This window comes from Varanus komodoensis, unplaced genomic scaffold, assembly GCF_004798865.1.
Source record: "Varanus komodoensis strain SLA01 unplaced genomic scaffold, ASM479886v1 scaffold38, whole genome shotgun sequence".
NCBI classification, from domain to species: Eukaryota; Metazoa; Chordata; class Lepidosauria; order Squamata; family Varanidae; genus Varanus; species Varanus komodoensis.
Window position 1 is genome coordinate 5,942,671 of NW_025335909.1, and position 15,592 is coordinate 5,958,262.

Here is a 15,592-nt window from a genome sequence, read left to right on the forward strand (position 1 = left end):
GTCTGCGGGGTCGTGATGATCCTCACGACGCCCGGCTTCGTGAAGCAGCAGGTGATCCAGGTGAGCGCGCTTCGCGGGCGCACGGGCCGCCGTCGGGCCGGGGCCCCGGAGCCCGGCGCCCGCCCCCCGCCCCCCCCCCCGGATGCCCCGGGCAGCCCCGCTCTGCGCAAGGGCGAGCGGGCGGCGATTTCCTCCCTCGACGGCCCCCCCCGCCCAACCTGCTGCCGGACCCCCGCCCGCCCGCCCTTGCGGGACGCGAAGTTGCAGCAGCCCGCTCGGTGTCTCCAGCGAGGGGGGCCCCCAGCTTCCCCAGCTGATGGGGTGTCGTACTGCCCCGATAGTGAGGCAGCTCTTCGGGGTGCTGCCTCGCCTGAATGTGGTTTCTTTTAGCTCCAGCCCGTTACTCCAGGCCCTGCGCTCTGGCATGCGCGCGAGCGGGCGCTTCCACGTTGCCCCAGCCCCGCAGGTACCTGTGGAGTGTCATGGCGGCTTCCCCCAGCCCCCTCTTCTTCAGGCTGAGCACGCTTGGTTCCCTCGATCTTTGCTCACGGGCCTTTGCCTCCCGTCCCGGGATCATCCTTGCTGCCCCCTTTCTCGCTTGTCTGCAACTTCTTAAAACTTCTAAAAACTGCCCGGAACTGGACACAGGACTCCAGGTGAGGTCTTGGCTAGTGCTGCGTATGGGGGCACCAGCCCTTCATGAGTTTTGGAAGCAATGCTTCCGTTAATGCAGCCCAAAATAACATTGTGCTTTTTGCAGCTGCAGTCGCATTGTTGGTTCATGTTTGGTGTGTGATCCACAACAGTTGCAAGACCCTTCTCCTTGGCAGTATGTTGAGTCAAGTTTTCCCTATTTTTAGTAGTGCATTTGGTTTCTTGTTCCTAAGTGGACAACTTGGTATTTATTCCTATTGAGTTTCATACTGTTCTCTGCCCAGCATTCTGACCTACCAAGATCCCCATCTTCTAGGGTATTGCGATTCCACTTGGCTTTGTGTCATCTGCAAATTTATTCCTATTTCCTTGCACTGCTTCATCTAAATCCAGCAAACCATCTCCGGTTTGGTTTCCCTGCTGCACTGGTGTTCCCAGGTGTATGTAGGCGGAGGTAACAGGTAACTGAATTGTTAGAGTTTGGCCATGGAGTGCTCCCAAAATCACTCACATACTATGTAGAAGGCCATGGGGTCATTCCGTAAAACTGATTGGTGGGAGATGTAGGTATGATCAGAACTGCATGTGGGATGCGCTTATTTATTTATTAAGCTTATATTTCTCTAAATTGGCCTGAGAAGCCCTCTAATTAGATTACAGTCAAATAAGGACATGACATACCAATGACAATAAAGACAAGCAGTTAAACTCAGTAAGTAAAGATAATAATTAGAACAGTAAACAGGATAGGCTAACATCTGGATGTCTTTCCAAGAGGATTGGGCAATCGCACAAGGAGAAGGCTGTCTTTCATGACTACCCGCTGTCTCCAACATCAGGGCAGCATGCCCATGTGCCCCAGTTGCTGGGCAACATGGGTGGGAAGGTGCTGTTGGCCATCATGTGTGCATAAAGTTGGGCTGGTTGAGCCTGTGGTCTGATCCGGCGTGGCTTTCCTCAGGAGAAACTATGCTTGAATATTTCATCTGTAATTCTGTTCACCCAACATGAAGCTTAAAGTGGTGTATAGATGTTTCTCTGCTTCCCTGTGTTATTCCCAGCACGTCTGTGTGAAAAAGTGTGTGTTTGCTGGGCAAAGTGAGACTGGTCCAAATCCCCTTCATCCCCCACCGGGGAGCGGAGATTGGAACCCCCACCCCTGCTCACCTGGTGCCCGCACCTGGTGCCCTTCAGGCAATTTTGGACTCCAGTGCACATCAGCTCCAGGAAGCATAGCCGATGGCTAGCCGATGGCCAGAGGTCCTGGAAGTTGCTGTCCGTGTGTACAGGGCCCCAGGTTGGAATTAGCTTTGACTATGGGTGGTATAGAAATATAATTATTAATAATAATAATAATAATAATAGGACAGTTCTAGCTATCATTCCTCAGGTGCACTCTCATGGGGAACACCTGGTGCGGGTTGAACCTGCTTCTCCAAGAAATTAGCTCAGCCCTTTTCAGAGTTTGGTTACCACCTGGTAAGGTTTGGAGAGCAAGGAGGAGAACGGGGAATGAGCTGCAGGAGCCCTTGATGGTTTGCTGAAGCAGGTCCCTTCTGCCCAGCCAAATTGTATTCTGCATATAATGAAACAGATTCAGTACATCGGCATGAAGATACAGCCCTCATGATCACCTGAAAGTGAATTTCCTGGCAGACCTTAGTTTTAAAACCTTTTCTTCAAAATAGAAACGTTCCTGATGTTTGTTTTGAGATGTGTAATCGGGCCTGGCTTTTCCTAGAAGAAAGTGTGTGGAAATCAGTGGGTCTCTTGTTTGCAGTTGGGAGAACACCTATCGTGCAGAGTCTGTCTCTGTTTGTAAAACTGGCAGTGCTGACTTTTGAGGTTTGTGCTGTGTCGCTGCTCGTTTGTTTAAATTAATAGGAAATCTGGCCACTTGGAGTGGAAAACTGGCTGAGACCATGGATGCAAAATTCATCTTTTTTCATGAAATCATGCATATAAATTGTCAGTCAACAATGAGCTGCACAGACATCACAAAAAGGGGGGAAATTTATTTAAAGAAGCGCCTTTTAGATGCTGCCATGTTTTCTTAGTTATGGTTTATCTGCAGTTGGGTTAAAGAGAGACGGATGGGATCCATAACAGTGCAGTCTTATCCCTCATTCATGTGGCAATAGACTTACGACCTTTTTTTAAAGTCCATTTTGCTTTCTAAGGAAACTGCTGAACCCTGACAAAACTGGAAAAAATGCCTTGGGCACAGGGTTGTAAATCAGATCGGGCTTTTGTCAGATGTATGGGGGTATTTGCATGTTTGTTTTTAAAGATCTTTGCAAACTATGCACCCAAATGTGGGTGATTAATGATCAGAACCTACCTGTCAGATGGAAGGACACATGCAGAGAGACCGAGGCTTAAAGGTAAGGAGAGGTCTTGCCAGTGAGCAAGAGATACTCTGTGACTTTGTGGACTGCAGGCCGGCTGAGATGTTTTCGCAGAGGGAGGCTGAGGAATGGGTGCAAGCCATGGGCATTGTCCCTGGGTTCCTCTCTTGGCGCTTACATTGTATTATCAACCAGAAAGAGGTTCACAATCTCTGAACAAGCTAGTAGTTTGCAGACGGTGTGATCACGAATTAGCTGGAATCACCCATCCAGAGGAGGCAGAATTAAGAGATTAAGCTAACATGACGCTGATTCACAATCTTCACCTTTGGCCGGTTTCTCATGAGGGTTTCCTGTGGACACTGGACAGGATGACCGACTGGAGGAAAGCTCACTCCATCCAGCAGGGCTCCTGTGGTTGCAGAACCAGATGCAGAAGGAGCACTGAGTGCGGAACTGGGGCCCTTGTGTTGCAATGCAAGTCATGTGGTGGATCAGGCCAAAGGCGGGTGGTGACCAGCCCTGTACCCCAGGGAAAGTACCGTTCCCTTTTTAATTGGTCAGTTATCTCGCAAGCTTTCATGGCAAATTGTGACACAGAGCTCACAAGATAAACAAATAGTCCCTGTCAGAAAGTTCCTTCAAGGTGCTTTAATCTTCTCTGATTTAAATTGACCTTTTGTCATTAGGGTTTTGGGGGTCACCAGTGTTTTAGAGGCATCTGGGTCTAGCGAATAAGGAGGAGGTTTCAGTGTGTTCTCTGATCTGTGCTGCAGAAGAAGAAGAGCAGAACAACTGAAGGAAATCTCTGTACAGGCACAGACGGGATGTAAATTAGGAAGGTGAGAACTCGCGAGGGATTCTCCCGTGCACGTTCCCTTCAGCGTTTCCTTTTGAAAGTGTAAGGACGGGGCGTGTAAAGAGTTTGCTGTGCTCTTCATCTCCTGTTTATTAAGGGTTGGGTCTGGATCACGCTGCCTCCACAGGCCCCTGCTCAGCTCTTAATGCAAAGATGTTAATATAACGAGGCTATACAGTGCTGGTGACCATGACTGCTTTGCGGGCAGCTGCCAGACTTGGCCTGCAAATACACGCGTAGACCTTTGCCTCGGAGGTTCACAGGCTGTCCCTCGTTTATTGTGTTTCCTTTGGCAGCAGTGTTTCCCATTACAGTCTGCGTGGATTGGCAGGGGATACGCTCCCGCATTGGGAAGGGCCTGGTGGAAGGGAGGGAGGGAGGGAGCCCTGGGAGGGGCTGCCGCCCAACATCTGACGGTCCGTCATGTGGAAGATGGCACAGACGTGGGTAAGCTTTTGGGCTCGCACCCAGAGCTGGGAATTGCAGGGATGCAGATTCGGAGAATGCGGTAATATTTGGAGCATGGGAGGAGCGGTCTGGCAGTGGAGCAGGGCTGTCTTGAACTGGGGTCTTCCCCCTCACTGGCCTTTCGAAGGAGAGAGACTGGACAGGCCGCTCCTGGTACTGGTTGAGGAGGGGTCGGACCAGAGGACCTCCAAAGTCCCTTCCAACGCTCGGCTTCTGTAAGTGTGCCCGCAGGCAGATTTCATGCAGGGGGTTGCTGGTTTTAATAAACTCATTTCTGATGCTGCGATGAGTTGCTTAGCCTTTCAGAGAGCAGAAGTCATTCTGTCCTGCTTGGATAAACCAAACCCCAGTTCATCGATAGATACGGAAAAATTAAATGTGTGTCAGTTCCTTTTAAAAAAAGTGAGTTTGGGGAGGTGTATAAATTACATGATTTAGAAAGTTAGATCTTGACTACTTTTATTTTGGTAATTATGGTGAAAGGAAAACCTAATTCCCAAGGCATGGTCCTACATATGTTTAGGAGAATTCCTAGCATGTCCCAGGTACTCATGCAGGCTGTTTTTTGGTCTAAACATGCCTGGGGTGTCACCTTTACATGTCTAAGCAATTGATCTCATTTCTGGTTTGCTGCAAAAGAGTTCAACCTCACAGCCAGAATAACATAAACCAATGTGAGTTTGCAGAAGGAAGAACTTAAGAACCAAATACATTTTAAGTATAACAACACATATAACAAAGAATCCCGTCCCCGGTTTATCACATACAAATACTAACAATGGAATAGTTAATGACAGAATTCTTGAGATGCATCCATCAAGATCTTAATTAGACAGGCCACAGCCCAGCCAGCCTTGTTCTCTTCCTTAACACTCAACTGCATTAAAAGTAGATAAAATATGTGAAAAGTTATATAACGTGAAGTAATCATACATGATAAATACACTAAATTCAGGCCGGGGGTGAGGGGAAGCAAAAACACAATTTATTTTAAAGCTTCAGCATGATAATGACTACCTGGTGTTTCAAATCAAAACAGCCAAAATAGTTATTGTTGGGAGAAAGAAAGCAAGAACGCAAAACAGCAGGCAAAAATTCATATACCCTGCAGGTGTTCTAAACAAGCTCCAGGAATGTTTTATCAGGCAGAGTAAAGTAGAAAGAAAATTAAGTTTGCCATTAAGAGCAAAAGGGAACACCCCCCTCCCCTCAATCGACTGTAGTGGAGGCTGAAGAGGGGATTAATTATTTGAGCTGAGCCAAGGTCAGCCACTTTCAGCACAGAAACCAAACACCAGGAAACTAGAGTCTCTAAGGAACCTAAAAAATCGCTCCAGAGGAGAAAACTAAAGTAAACCAAGATATTTCACAATAAAACAAGGTCTGTCTATCCGAACAGCAGCTACACATGACCGAAATGCCGCCCGGCACGGCTGGAAGTTGCACAGGAGGGTCCAGAAGAGAGCTGTGAGCACTTGTTCATGGGAAGACTGAGGGCCCCCTTGTGTGGCAGGATGGCCAGGACCCGTTCTTGGCAGCTCTGGAGCTGGCCCGTTTTGGTTCTGTGGGGGAGGCCTCCTTGGGTCCTAAATTGCCTGCATCCAGTTTTCGGGCATGGATCTGTCACACCTGGGCCAAGGGAGGAGAGTTCGTGGACTGACCTTTAGTAGCTGAGTCACTGTTAAAGCATCAGCAGAAATAACACAAGCTTTGCACGTTCCAGAAACGTGGGCTTGGTGCAAAGTAGCCCTATGAAGTGCAGGGGGTAAAAGAGGGACATGTTGGTATGTTTCATATCCGGCTGAGTCGTTTTGGCCTTTGCTGCAGGCACCGCTGGAATGTGCGCCTGAAAGATTCTCCCAAAAGGAGTTTGTTCCTCTGGGGCAATGAACGGCCTTCTGTACATGCCCAGGAGTAAACTCATTCAGCAGAAGGGAAAGACAGACCCCTTGCCTGTAATTCCCAACCTCTCAGCTCTTCAGTCACTAATAATACTTCATTTCTTTTCCATACCACCCCATCAGCAAAGCTCTCTGGGATGTTGACAAAAGATTGCAACCTTTAAAGCGCAGTGTAAATACAATATAAACCCTATTTCCATACAAAACCAAACTGTAACACAATTCCAGGAGCAGTTAAAACATGACCCTATGTTGCCAAATGCCTGGGAGTAGTGGAAGGGGACTGAAAGAGGGGCAGGGTGGATCTCCCAGAGATCATACTGGGGGAGTGTTCCAAAATGGGCGGCGGGGGGGGCACCACTGGAAAGACTTATTTCTTGATTCCCTCTTTCAAGCCAGCACTGGAGGAGACGGACCTGGATCGCAGTGTTTGCGTTTGGGGGGGCAGTGGTCAACTGGGGAGCCCCAAAAAATCGGACTGGAGCACCAGGGGCTGGTTTTGCCTTCCAGACCTGAAGTTTAGCATCGTCAGCAAAGGACGTTGCACGGAGCTGTTTCCTTATAACTCTCAGAGGGAAGGCTGTCATTCTTTGCTTCCTGTTTTGTTTTCCCCTCTTGCAGCAGTCAGAGTTTTCTGCACACCGGGCATACTTTTCTCTCTAAAGTGGCACCATTCATCGCACCAATGAAGGAGGGCCTTCCTTCTGAATCAGTTGGCTGCAGCTCGCTCTCCCCACCTGGGTGCAGCTTCCCCTTGCTCCATTTTAGCACTATCGCAAGCTGCAGCCTTGAGATTTTTAGTTACTTCCAGCGGTGGCTTGTCCTTTCATCTCCCTGATGTCTGCTTTCCCTTCTCCAGTTTGACTGCCTTTGTTTGGCATCCAACTTCTGCAGCTGAACTCCAGGGCCTGCAAACAGCTCTGAGCCGAATCGTGGCGCTCTTGGAACGTTGGCGTTTTAGCTCTCACTGTGGACATCATTATCTCTTTAAAAAAAAAAACCTTGGAACGGCTTGCTCTTATTTTTATTTTTATGAATACATTATATCGTAAGGGTTGCAACCCTTCCAATTGCTTCGGGTCCCTGGCCTTGTGCTCCTCACTCCTCTGCACTGGGGTTAGGTCCTTTCACTGAATAAACATCCAGATTACAGAAGACTAGCCCTGCCCCCAAGGATCTTGCTTCTCCGGTGCCCCCAGACGCTGTGGGAGCAGCCTTCCAGCTGACCCAGCAGGGCAAATGCTGGTTTATGTTCAAAGTGCATCAGCCTCTGGCCGTGCACAGCACACGAACGGCTGTTCTGGGAGAGGCAGCCCCATCGACGCTTCGGCATTAGACTGTTACTCATAAATCTTTGAACTTCAGTGACAGCCTCCTGATGCTGATATTGGGCAACTTCTTACTTCTGAGGTTAGATCAACCCTTTGTCTGTTAGGTGTGTCCTGAATTGGTTGAATGCTCTTCCAACGAGTGTTTGGCCTGCCGTCAGGTTCTGTTGGCTGATTGAGCAAGTCTTTGCAAACTGCCCAGGGAGCTTCAGCTATTGGGTGGTTTAAACATGCAAGAAAGGAAATGAAATGGATGGTTTTTGAAAACAAGTGTGAATTAATGAGTGTGCATGAGTGCTCATGCGCCAGTGCACATTAGTTTATGTGCTTTGCCACTCATATGCAACTCCACAGATGAAATTCTGCATTGGTGCCCGTTATCGTAAATCCCAGCCGAAAGTGGAAGGCAGTCCTTGAGCCTGTCGAATGTTGTGTTTTGCTGAGATATATGTAGGCTGGATTCCTAGCCATCCAAACTTGTTTGCATCTGTCTGCTTAATGTGAGGATATGCACAGGCATTGTGGACCTGGGGCAGTTGGAGTGCAGTTCCCTCATCCGTGACACTGCTCCCGCTGGCTTGGGCAAGCTGATTGGAGCCCCTGCCCCTTCGTCTGAATGACCAAAGGACCCTCACCATTGAATCAAGTCCGACTTGTTCATTCCCAGAATACACCCTTCATTTTTCAGTGCTTGCAGGGGGGTGCAGAGATACCAGTAACCCAGAACGCCCCTTGACACAAGGGGTTTGCTATCTGCATGAGTTTAATGCCCTGAAAATGCTTCTTCCCAGGTGGACAGAAAAGCAAAGAGGTGAGTTTCTCTGAGGATGGGGAGTATTTGCTTCTAAATCTCAGAAGACCTCTCTGTCTCTCTGGGTGAGGATGTAAATTAAACCTGAGGTGGTGTTAACAGAGCGTGCCTCATTGTGAGCTTCTTAGTTATTAATCCAAAGTTCCTCAGAGAATATTAAATTATTCCCCTTGTGTGCTAATAGCTACAACATTTAAGGGCCCCTGGTCTCCAGTGGCCATTGGGAGCAATGCTCTGGGAATAGAAGCAATTTCTTTAGACTTCACCAGGATGCCTGTGACAAGAACACGGAGTCCCCTGAAGATCTGTCCTTTGTCCCCCTTTTCTGCCAGGAGGGGCACAGCAAAAGTAGACGCCTCCAGTCCAGGGTTTCCTTCGCCGTAACCTGTCCTGCTGCTTCCAGCACAAAGTGGATCTGCAGAGCACTGAGCGCTTGGCCCATGTCGGTAGCATGTTCCTCGCTAGCCCAAGCACTTCTTCGCATGCCCCTTCTTAAAAATAGAGAGATTTAAGTGGGCAGGCCCAGTTTTGCTGCACGGGAACGAGTGCCACCAACAGATCGCTGTCTTTCCAAGGTGATAGTTGCTCGTTTTTCTGTGTGCTCCATCACTGCGTCAATGTGTGTGTCGCAACTGGTTCCGCGCAGCCAGCCACTGCGTGTGAAGCCCAGCTTGGACTTGCCAATGATGTCCTCTTCACTTGTCGTTACAGAATGTGAGACTGGAACCCAAAAGCAAGGTGTTTGGCTTGTGGAAGGACATGCCGTTCCCCTTCTCCATGTCCATCTATTTGTTTGAGGTGATGAATTCGAAGCAAGTGCTGCTTGGAGCCAAGCCGGTGTTGAACCAGCGTGGTCCTTACGTGTACAGGTAGGAGCTTTTCCAACCCAGCTTCATGTCACTTCCTTAAGCAGCTGTAGTATGTGCTGGGAGGGGCACGGTTTCGTGGCGCAGTGCACCAGAAAACCTCCTCCGCACACTGCGATGAAATGCGGGAGGGTGCCACTGAATTCGGGCACAGCTCCGGGCCTCTTCATTTCCACTTTTGGGCCATGCATGGTCCTTGTGCTGCAATGGGCTCTCCCAGCTCTTTTCTGGAATGGCTTGACTCCCACGAGCCATTGTACCTGTGTCCGTCTTGCAGGTCTTTGCAATGCCTTCTTGTCGTCGTCAGCCTGAACAGGCTGGCAAGCTGGCTCTAGCCCTACTTCTGGATCCTTTAGGAGACAATTCATGGGGCCCTCAGCCCCATCTTCTGGGTCTGACGGCCTTGTGGGGATTCAGCATGCGACCTAGAATGCCCTCCGGGGTCCTCCGGGGTCCCTTGCTGCAGGACGAGGTCCGCCGTGGTGAACAGTCCTGAGTTTTTGGAACATTGGCTTGCCCTTATGGGTCCTGGAGTCAAGGATCCTTTGCTGAGCTCCCAAGCCCAGAATGCAGTTTGAAAGCCACTGCAAGGGATCAATGGAGGGTGTCATCGACAGAGGATTTTCTAGGATGGAACAGTAACCCAAATCCTTTGCAAAGCGTTCGGCGTTCTCATTTTTCCTCGTGGGTTCAGCCACTGGCATCACGCCCAGCTGGTCCTGAGCGTGTGCAGTTTGCATCTCTGGTGCCTTAATGCACTTGGGTAGCTGAATGTCTGCATTGTCGTGCCATACAAAGGCAGCAGGCACAGCGAAAGCTTCTTAGCCTAAATGTCTTTCTTTCCTTCCCGGCCGAGATTAGGTTGAAGGCCAACCAAGACTCTCCTTCCCCTCTCTGCTGAGGCTCAAGGCGTCAGGACTTAAGGGTCACGTCGCTTGGGGGCCCCTCTGCTGAGCTGCTTTAATCCGCCACCCTCGGATCACCCGCACAGGGCTGCCAGCTTCCCCTTCCCTCCGAGGCGCCTCTCCCCTTTCAACCGCTCGCCCTGCTGCTGACGGCAGTCTTTGCAGCCGCACCACAGGAAGGCAAGCCAGAGTGCGCTCCGCTGAGTCACCCCCTGCCTGCAACTAGGAAGAGCGCAGCTGCCTCTGCTGAGGAAAGTGCTGTCACTCCCGTGCCCTTCACGTTTGGAGCGGGCGCGGGAGGCCTCTTGCGAGCCTTGCTGATTTCCTGGCACGGGGGAGGCTGGTGGGCCTTCCGAGGACTCTCGTATGCTCAGCGCTTCCCTCTGTTGCAACCAGTGGGCAGCTGGCGAAGGCGTTCAGAAGTTCTCCAGTTAATCCCGTGTGGCTGCCACATCCTTTTTAGGCTTCTCGGTCCTTTGCCTGGGAACTGGGCAAGCTGCTCCTCAAACCACGTTGTAGCCTTAAACCACTCCTGCTGCACGCCAGATGCATTCTGACTGCGTTCTCCTGCAGAAATTGGGGCCAGATGTGCAAGGGGGAGGGGAGGGGGTGTTTGTATTTACAGGGTACCCTGTGTACTCATTGGGCTGGAAAACACTGTAATTCCTGAGTCCCAGGAAGGTCATAAACAAATCCAGCTATGTAACAGCAGCCTCCTTACAGTAACTCCAGCAGACTAATAGGAGTAAATATTGAGCCTCTCAGGACAAGGCTAAACTCTGTAGCTTTTTAGACCTGGAACACCTAGTTGCTTCTCTTTCCCTTTTCTTAGCTGCTCGAATACCAAACCAAGTATGTGCCCCTCCAGATGTTGCTGGTTAGCAATGTTCATCAGCAGGAATGATGGGAGCTGGGATTCCAGCGACATCTGGGGACTCCCCCCCCCCCGCTCTGAAGTCAGGGTCATTCAAGTTTTAAAACCACGGTTGCACCCACAGCTTTCTGGGAGGAAACCCCAGTGTTTGCCACAGGGCTTGCTTCTGCGTTGAGATATTCTAAAGCACATTGCTCTTTTGCTCTCTTCCTCCTCTGGATGCTTTGGGCCGTGTCCCCGTGAGCATGGTAAACCTGGAAGGGTTTCTTTTTCCGCTTGACAGCAGCGGTGTTGTGCAGGTTTGTGGCCGAGCTGTCGCATGAAGGCAGGCCTGCTGCAAGGGCAGCTTCTTGGGGAAAGCGGCTCGCCCCTGGCCGACGGTTGGAATCCGCTCCTTGTGTCGGCAGCTGGGTCAGCTCGGCCGTTCTTCAAGGTTGAGCTGGCCCCTGCTTTCTTTGAAGGAGCCCTCGCTTTCTTGCTGCCATTGGAAATCCCCCATGTATCCGGCCCATCGCTTTTTTTGCTTCCTGCTGGAGCTCTGATCCCCTTCGAGTCTTTTAGAAACGTTTTTCCTAGAGTAAGTAAATGCAGGTAAGAAATGTAACTCCTGGCTTCTTCTCTTTGTCAGGGAGACTCGACAAAAAGAAAATGTGACTTTCTATGACAACGGAACAGTTTCCTTCTTGGAGTACCGGCGGTTCTATTTCCTGCCAGATCAGTCAAATGGGTCGGAATCAGATTATATTGTTATACCAAATCCCATAGTAATGGTAAGTGAACTAGCAGCTTCTTTAGGAATTAGACTTGCTTGAGAGTAAGCCCTGTTGAACCCAATTTGACCTGCTTCTGAGTGACAAAATTCAGCCTGTTCAGCTGAAAGGAGGGGCCACCTGAGGTTCCTTGAAAGAGGAAGACCTGTGGGATATAAATGCATTTAACAACAACAATAATATCAAAAATATTATTGTCTGGTAAGAGGTGCAAAAAAACCTGCACAGGGTAAGTACAGAATTCAGATTCCTAAATTCTTGCTCTATATCAGCTTAAAAAACACGCTTCTACGGTCCTAGTCCTTCTGATTGAGAAAAGATACTTGAAAGTATTCAGAGCTGCATGCTGAATTGATTTTCCTGCTTGCTGATGGATGCAGCGATTTTGATTGCCCAGCCCTGGAGAACAGTAGGAAGGCCATTCACTGTAATTTGGGAGATCACCTTTGACCATTTATCACATGCTTAAAATGCAGATTGCTTTCTAAGAGTTAGAGGGGGTACAACTTAGATGCGTTGGCTTGGCTCCATTTTTCAGCTGCTCTTTGGCTTGTATGTGGTGGTGGGGGGCATTTTTACAGACTTCCCCACCATCTGCAGCCTCCCACAGGCTCCCTGGGAATGGACTTCGGCAGGGGCAGCCCCAGATGGATGTAAAATTGCCCCTATTCCCTGATGAGAGCTGTGCTTACAGAAGGAAAGACGGGATCCAAGCCCCTTGAAAGGGTCATATTTGAGAGATCTTTTTATAGTGTTTAGTTGGATTCCTTTTGTAGCAATGCTGGTTCCTACTAGCAAATTTAGCTGGTACATTAAATTAACCTGCAAATTATTATCCTAATATTACGTAGGGCTGAATCCTACTCAGTACCACTGCTAACAAAGCTTGTTGCATTTAGCATAAATGATTTAGAGAACATGAAGAACTGTATTAGTGAGATAAAATCATGAAGTGATTAAAGAATAATTCTTTATAAATATACTTTTACCCTACCCTTTGCAATTGTACTTGCAATGGGTTTTGGGACTTTAGCATGAATTTTTGCAGCTGCTAAGACAAAAAAATGCCAACGGTTGGGTCATATGATGCTCTCAGCCCAACAGCAAATGGTATGTATTTCATAATACAATTCAGGTTAGAACTCCTTCCCAAGCATAATGCATGTAAAGACACAGTCAGCACATCGTGTGTCAGATCTTTCCATTTTGGGGGAATTCCAATTACGTACTTGTCATCATGATCTATCTGCCATGTTTGAAATTGTATAACTAGAAGTTTGCTAATTCTGGGAAAGGTCAGATCTATCAGATAAGAGTCATATTTATGAAATTGATGAAAAGTGAGCTCAGAAGACAAAATAGGCAGTTGTTCCAACTTAATGCTTCAATCAGAGATCTGTTTCTCCAGCTCTCTTAGAACATGAAATGGAGATTTTTCCGAAATGGAGAACAAACAGGAAAGTGCGTCATTTCTTAATGAAAAAAAAAAATCCAGTAAAGCAAAGCAGAGAAAGAGATAACTATTATCTATAGGTAATCCCAACAATACAATATATTTCAGTAGACCAGTAAAACAGTTAAGTGGATCAGAACTCCTAACAACCCTCTTTCTTTCTTTCATTGGTATATCTTGAAAACAGTTAACAACCACCCGTCGAGCAAAGCTTTTAAGGTCTAATATTGAAAATGCAGGATGCTGTAATTTAAGCTCACTATAAAAAGCAGAACAGGTCTGAAGTACAAAAGGGACAGAAATATCAGGCACAGACGTTCTGTTACCCTTTCATAGACTTCAGGTTGCCATGGCAGAATTCCCTTCGATGTTGTGGACCTCCATCCATATTTCCACGCAATGTCCCTAATCATCCACCCTCTGTTCTTCCTTGTCCTCTACTGCCTGCCTTCATTTTTGGGATGGCTCCTCTCCTCTCTGCCCCACCACCCCAAAAGGGAGCATCGCTGATGCTGGAGAACATGCCGTTCGGGGTGAAGCTCTCCTTCACCAGCGCCCTGGCCTTGTTTGGGCAGAAGGCTTTCATGAACCGCACGGTCGGACAAATCCTGTGGGGGTACGACGACCCACTCCTCGAGTTCCTGAACACCATCAAGCCCGGCATGCTTCCGTTCAAAGGGAAATTTGGCCTCTTTAGTGAGGTAAGCAAGCATCTCTCCTGGGGAGAGAGGCACGCTTGAGATCATGGCGGAAGCAAGAAGCTGGGCACGACAGGGGCTTCCCAGGGGGTCCTGAGGCCTCTTGGGATCCTCGGCAGCCGGAGCTGATCCCCTCTTCTCTTCGCTGCAGCTGAACGGCACCAGTACGGGGCTCTTCACGGTGTACACGGGCATGGATGATATCTCAAAAATCCATATGGTGGATTCTTGGAACGGCTTGAAAAAGGTAAAAGAGGCCGTGGTTGTTCTTAAAACTCTGCCTTTCCCTGAGGATGGGAGCCTCCTACAATTGCGTGGGTAGACGGTGCTGAGAGTCCTCTGCTGTTATCTTCCTCACCATCGAATGCCTGCAGGCAGCATGTCTCGAGAAAGAGGCTCGGCAAGGCGAGGGATGTTTCAGTGCCGCTTCTCGTTCCTAGAGCCCTGTTTTTCCACTGCTTACATTAAAATTCTGCACTGAAAGAAAAGAAGTCAAGCACGAACTTGCCAGCAAAACTTGCCACTGGCACGAACTTGCCAGCAAAACAGATCTGCATTAAAGCAAGCAAGCCGTCGGGACTGTGACACTTCAGTGTGACGCTTGCACAGGAGTGGGTCTCCTTGAATGCAAGGAGTCTTCGTCTTTCTGCATGACCATCTGTATGTCTTAAGCATTCCGTCTCTTCCACAGTTGTCCTATTGGAGGTCTGATCAATGCAACATGATCAATGGAACCGCCGGGGAGATTTGGCCCCCGTTCATGACCCCTTCCACACCTGTGGAGTTCTACAGCCCTGATGCTTGCAGGTAAGCTAAGCAAGGTTCTAGTCCTCTGTGCCACACCTCTTTTTACATGGAGTCATGTTGCTCTTTTTCTTTAGGGAGCCCAGTTGTAGCATCGTGCCATAATGAGGGTGAAATTGGGCCTGTGCACTGATTTAGGGGATGTTTTAAACTCTTCTCTCAAGAGGATTTCAGTGCAGTAGAGCTCTTACCTGCTGTCTCCCCTCACACCTGGTGCTCAGAACATACTTCCCGGAAGCTATATACCTCCTCTTTATCCTCCCCAGATTAGGCCAATTCCCCTTTAAAGGCACCCAGGTTGCTGGCCGTTGCCACATCTTGTGGCAGTGAGTTCCACTGCTTAATTATGTGCCCTATGGATTCATCCTTCCTGAATCTCCCACTTCGCAGCTTCAGCATGGGAGGACGCGAAGCAGAGCCCTCCTTGTGTTCTGCTCGCCACACATGCGCTGCCGATAAACTGCGGGGCCATTTGCTGTCTTTAATCATTAAAGCTCTGTTTTGCTATCATGGGATTAAGACGTCACTGAAAGAAAGCCTCCTCACAAATGCATTAGTCTAATCTTGTAGCCCATCTAAGCCAGTGACAGATCTGTAGATGGTATTCTGTGAAGCAGTCTTATCTCTTGCCTGGCCTGAATCTATTGACCATCAACTGCATTGGATGATCTTGGAATCTAATAGCACTGCTTTGAAACTCTTAAATTTTCAAGCAAACAAAGCCAAAAAAAACTTTGCAAGACCACTAAATTGTAAACTGTGCCATCTAATGGGATTCTTTCCAGAAATAGACTGATTAATCAATTCTTTAGAGGAAACAGCAAATAGACGATTTACCCTGTTTTTCATTCAC

General features: G+C 48.7%; 1 protein-coding gene across 3 annotated transcripts in view; it reads left to right on the plus strand.

Annotated features, from left to right (window-relative positions):
• The first annotated feature begins 6 nt into the window (after positions 1 to 6).
• SCARB1 (scavenger receptor class B member 1) overlaps positions 7 to 15,592 on the plus strand; it is a 38,336-nt gene continuing 22,750 nt past the window's right edge. For 2 of the 3 annotated variants that reach the window (XM_044440734.1, XM_044440732.1), the window contains exons 1-6: positions 7 to 60; positions 9,081 to 9,238; positions 11,643 to 11,784; positions 13,735 to 13,938; positions 14,087 to 14,182; positions 14,627 to 14,742. In XM_044440734.1, the coding sequence (XP_044296669.1) occupies positions 16 to 60; positions 9,081 to 9,238; positions 11,643 to 11,784; positions 13,735 to 13,938; positions 14,087 to 14,182; positions 14,627 to 14,742 (761 nt within the window). In that variant the 5' untranslated portion in view covers positions 7 to 15. Of the gene's footprint in view, positions 61 to 8,096; positions 8,370 to 9,080; positions 9,239 to 11,642; positions 11,785 to 13,734; positions 13,939 to 14,086; positions 14,183 to 14,626; positions 14,743 to 15,592 lie in introns of those variants that run through there. The other variant, XM_044440733.1, reaches the window with a different exon arrangement.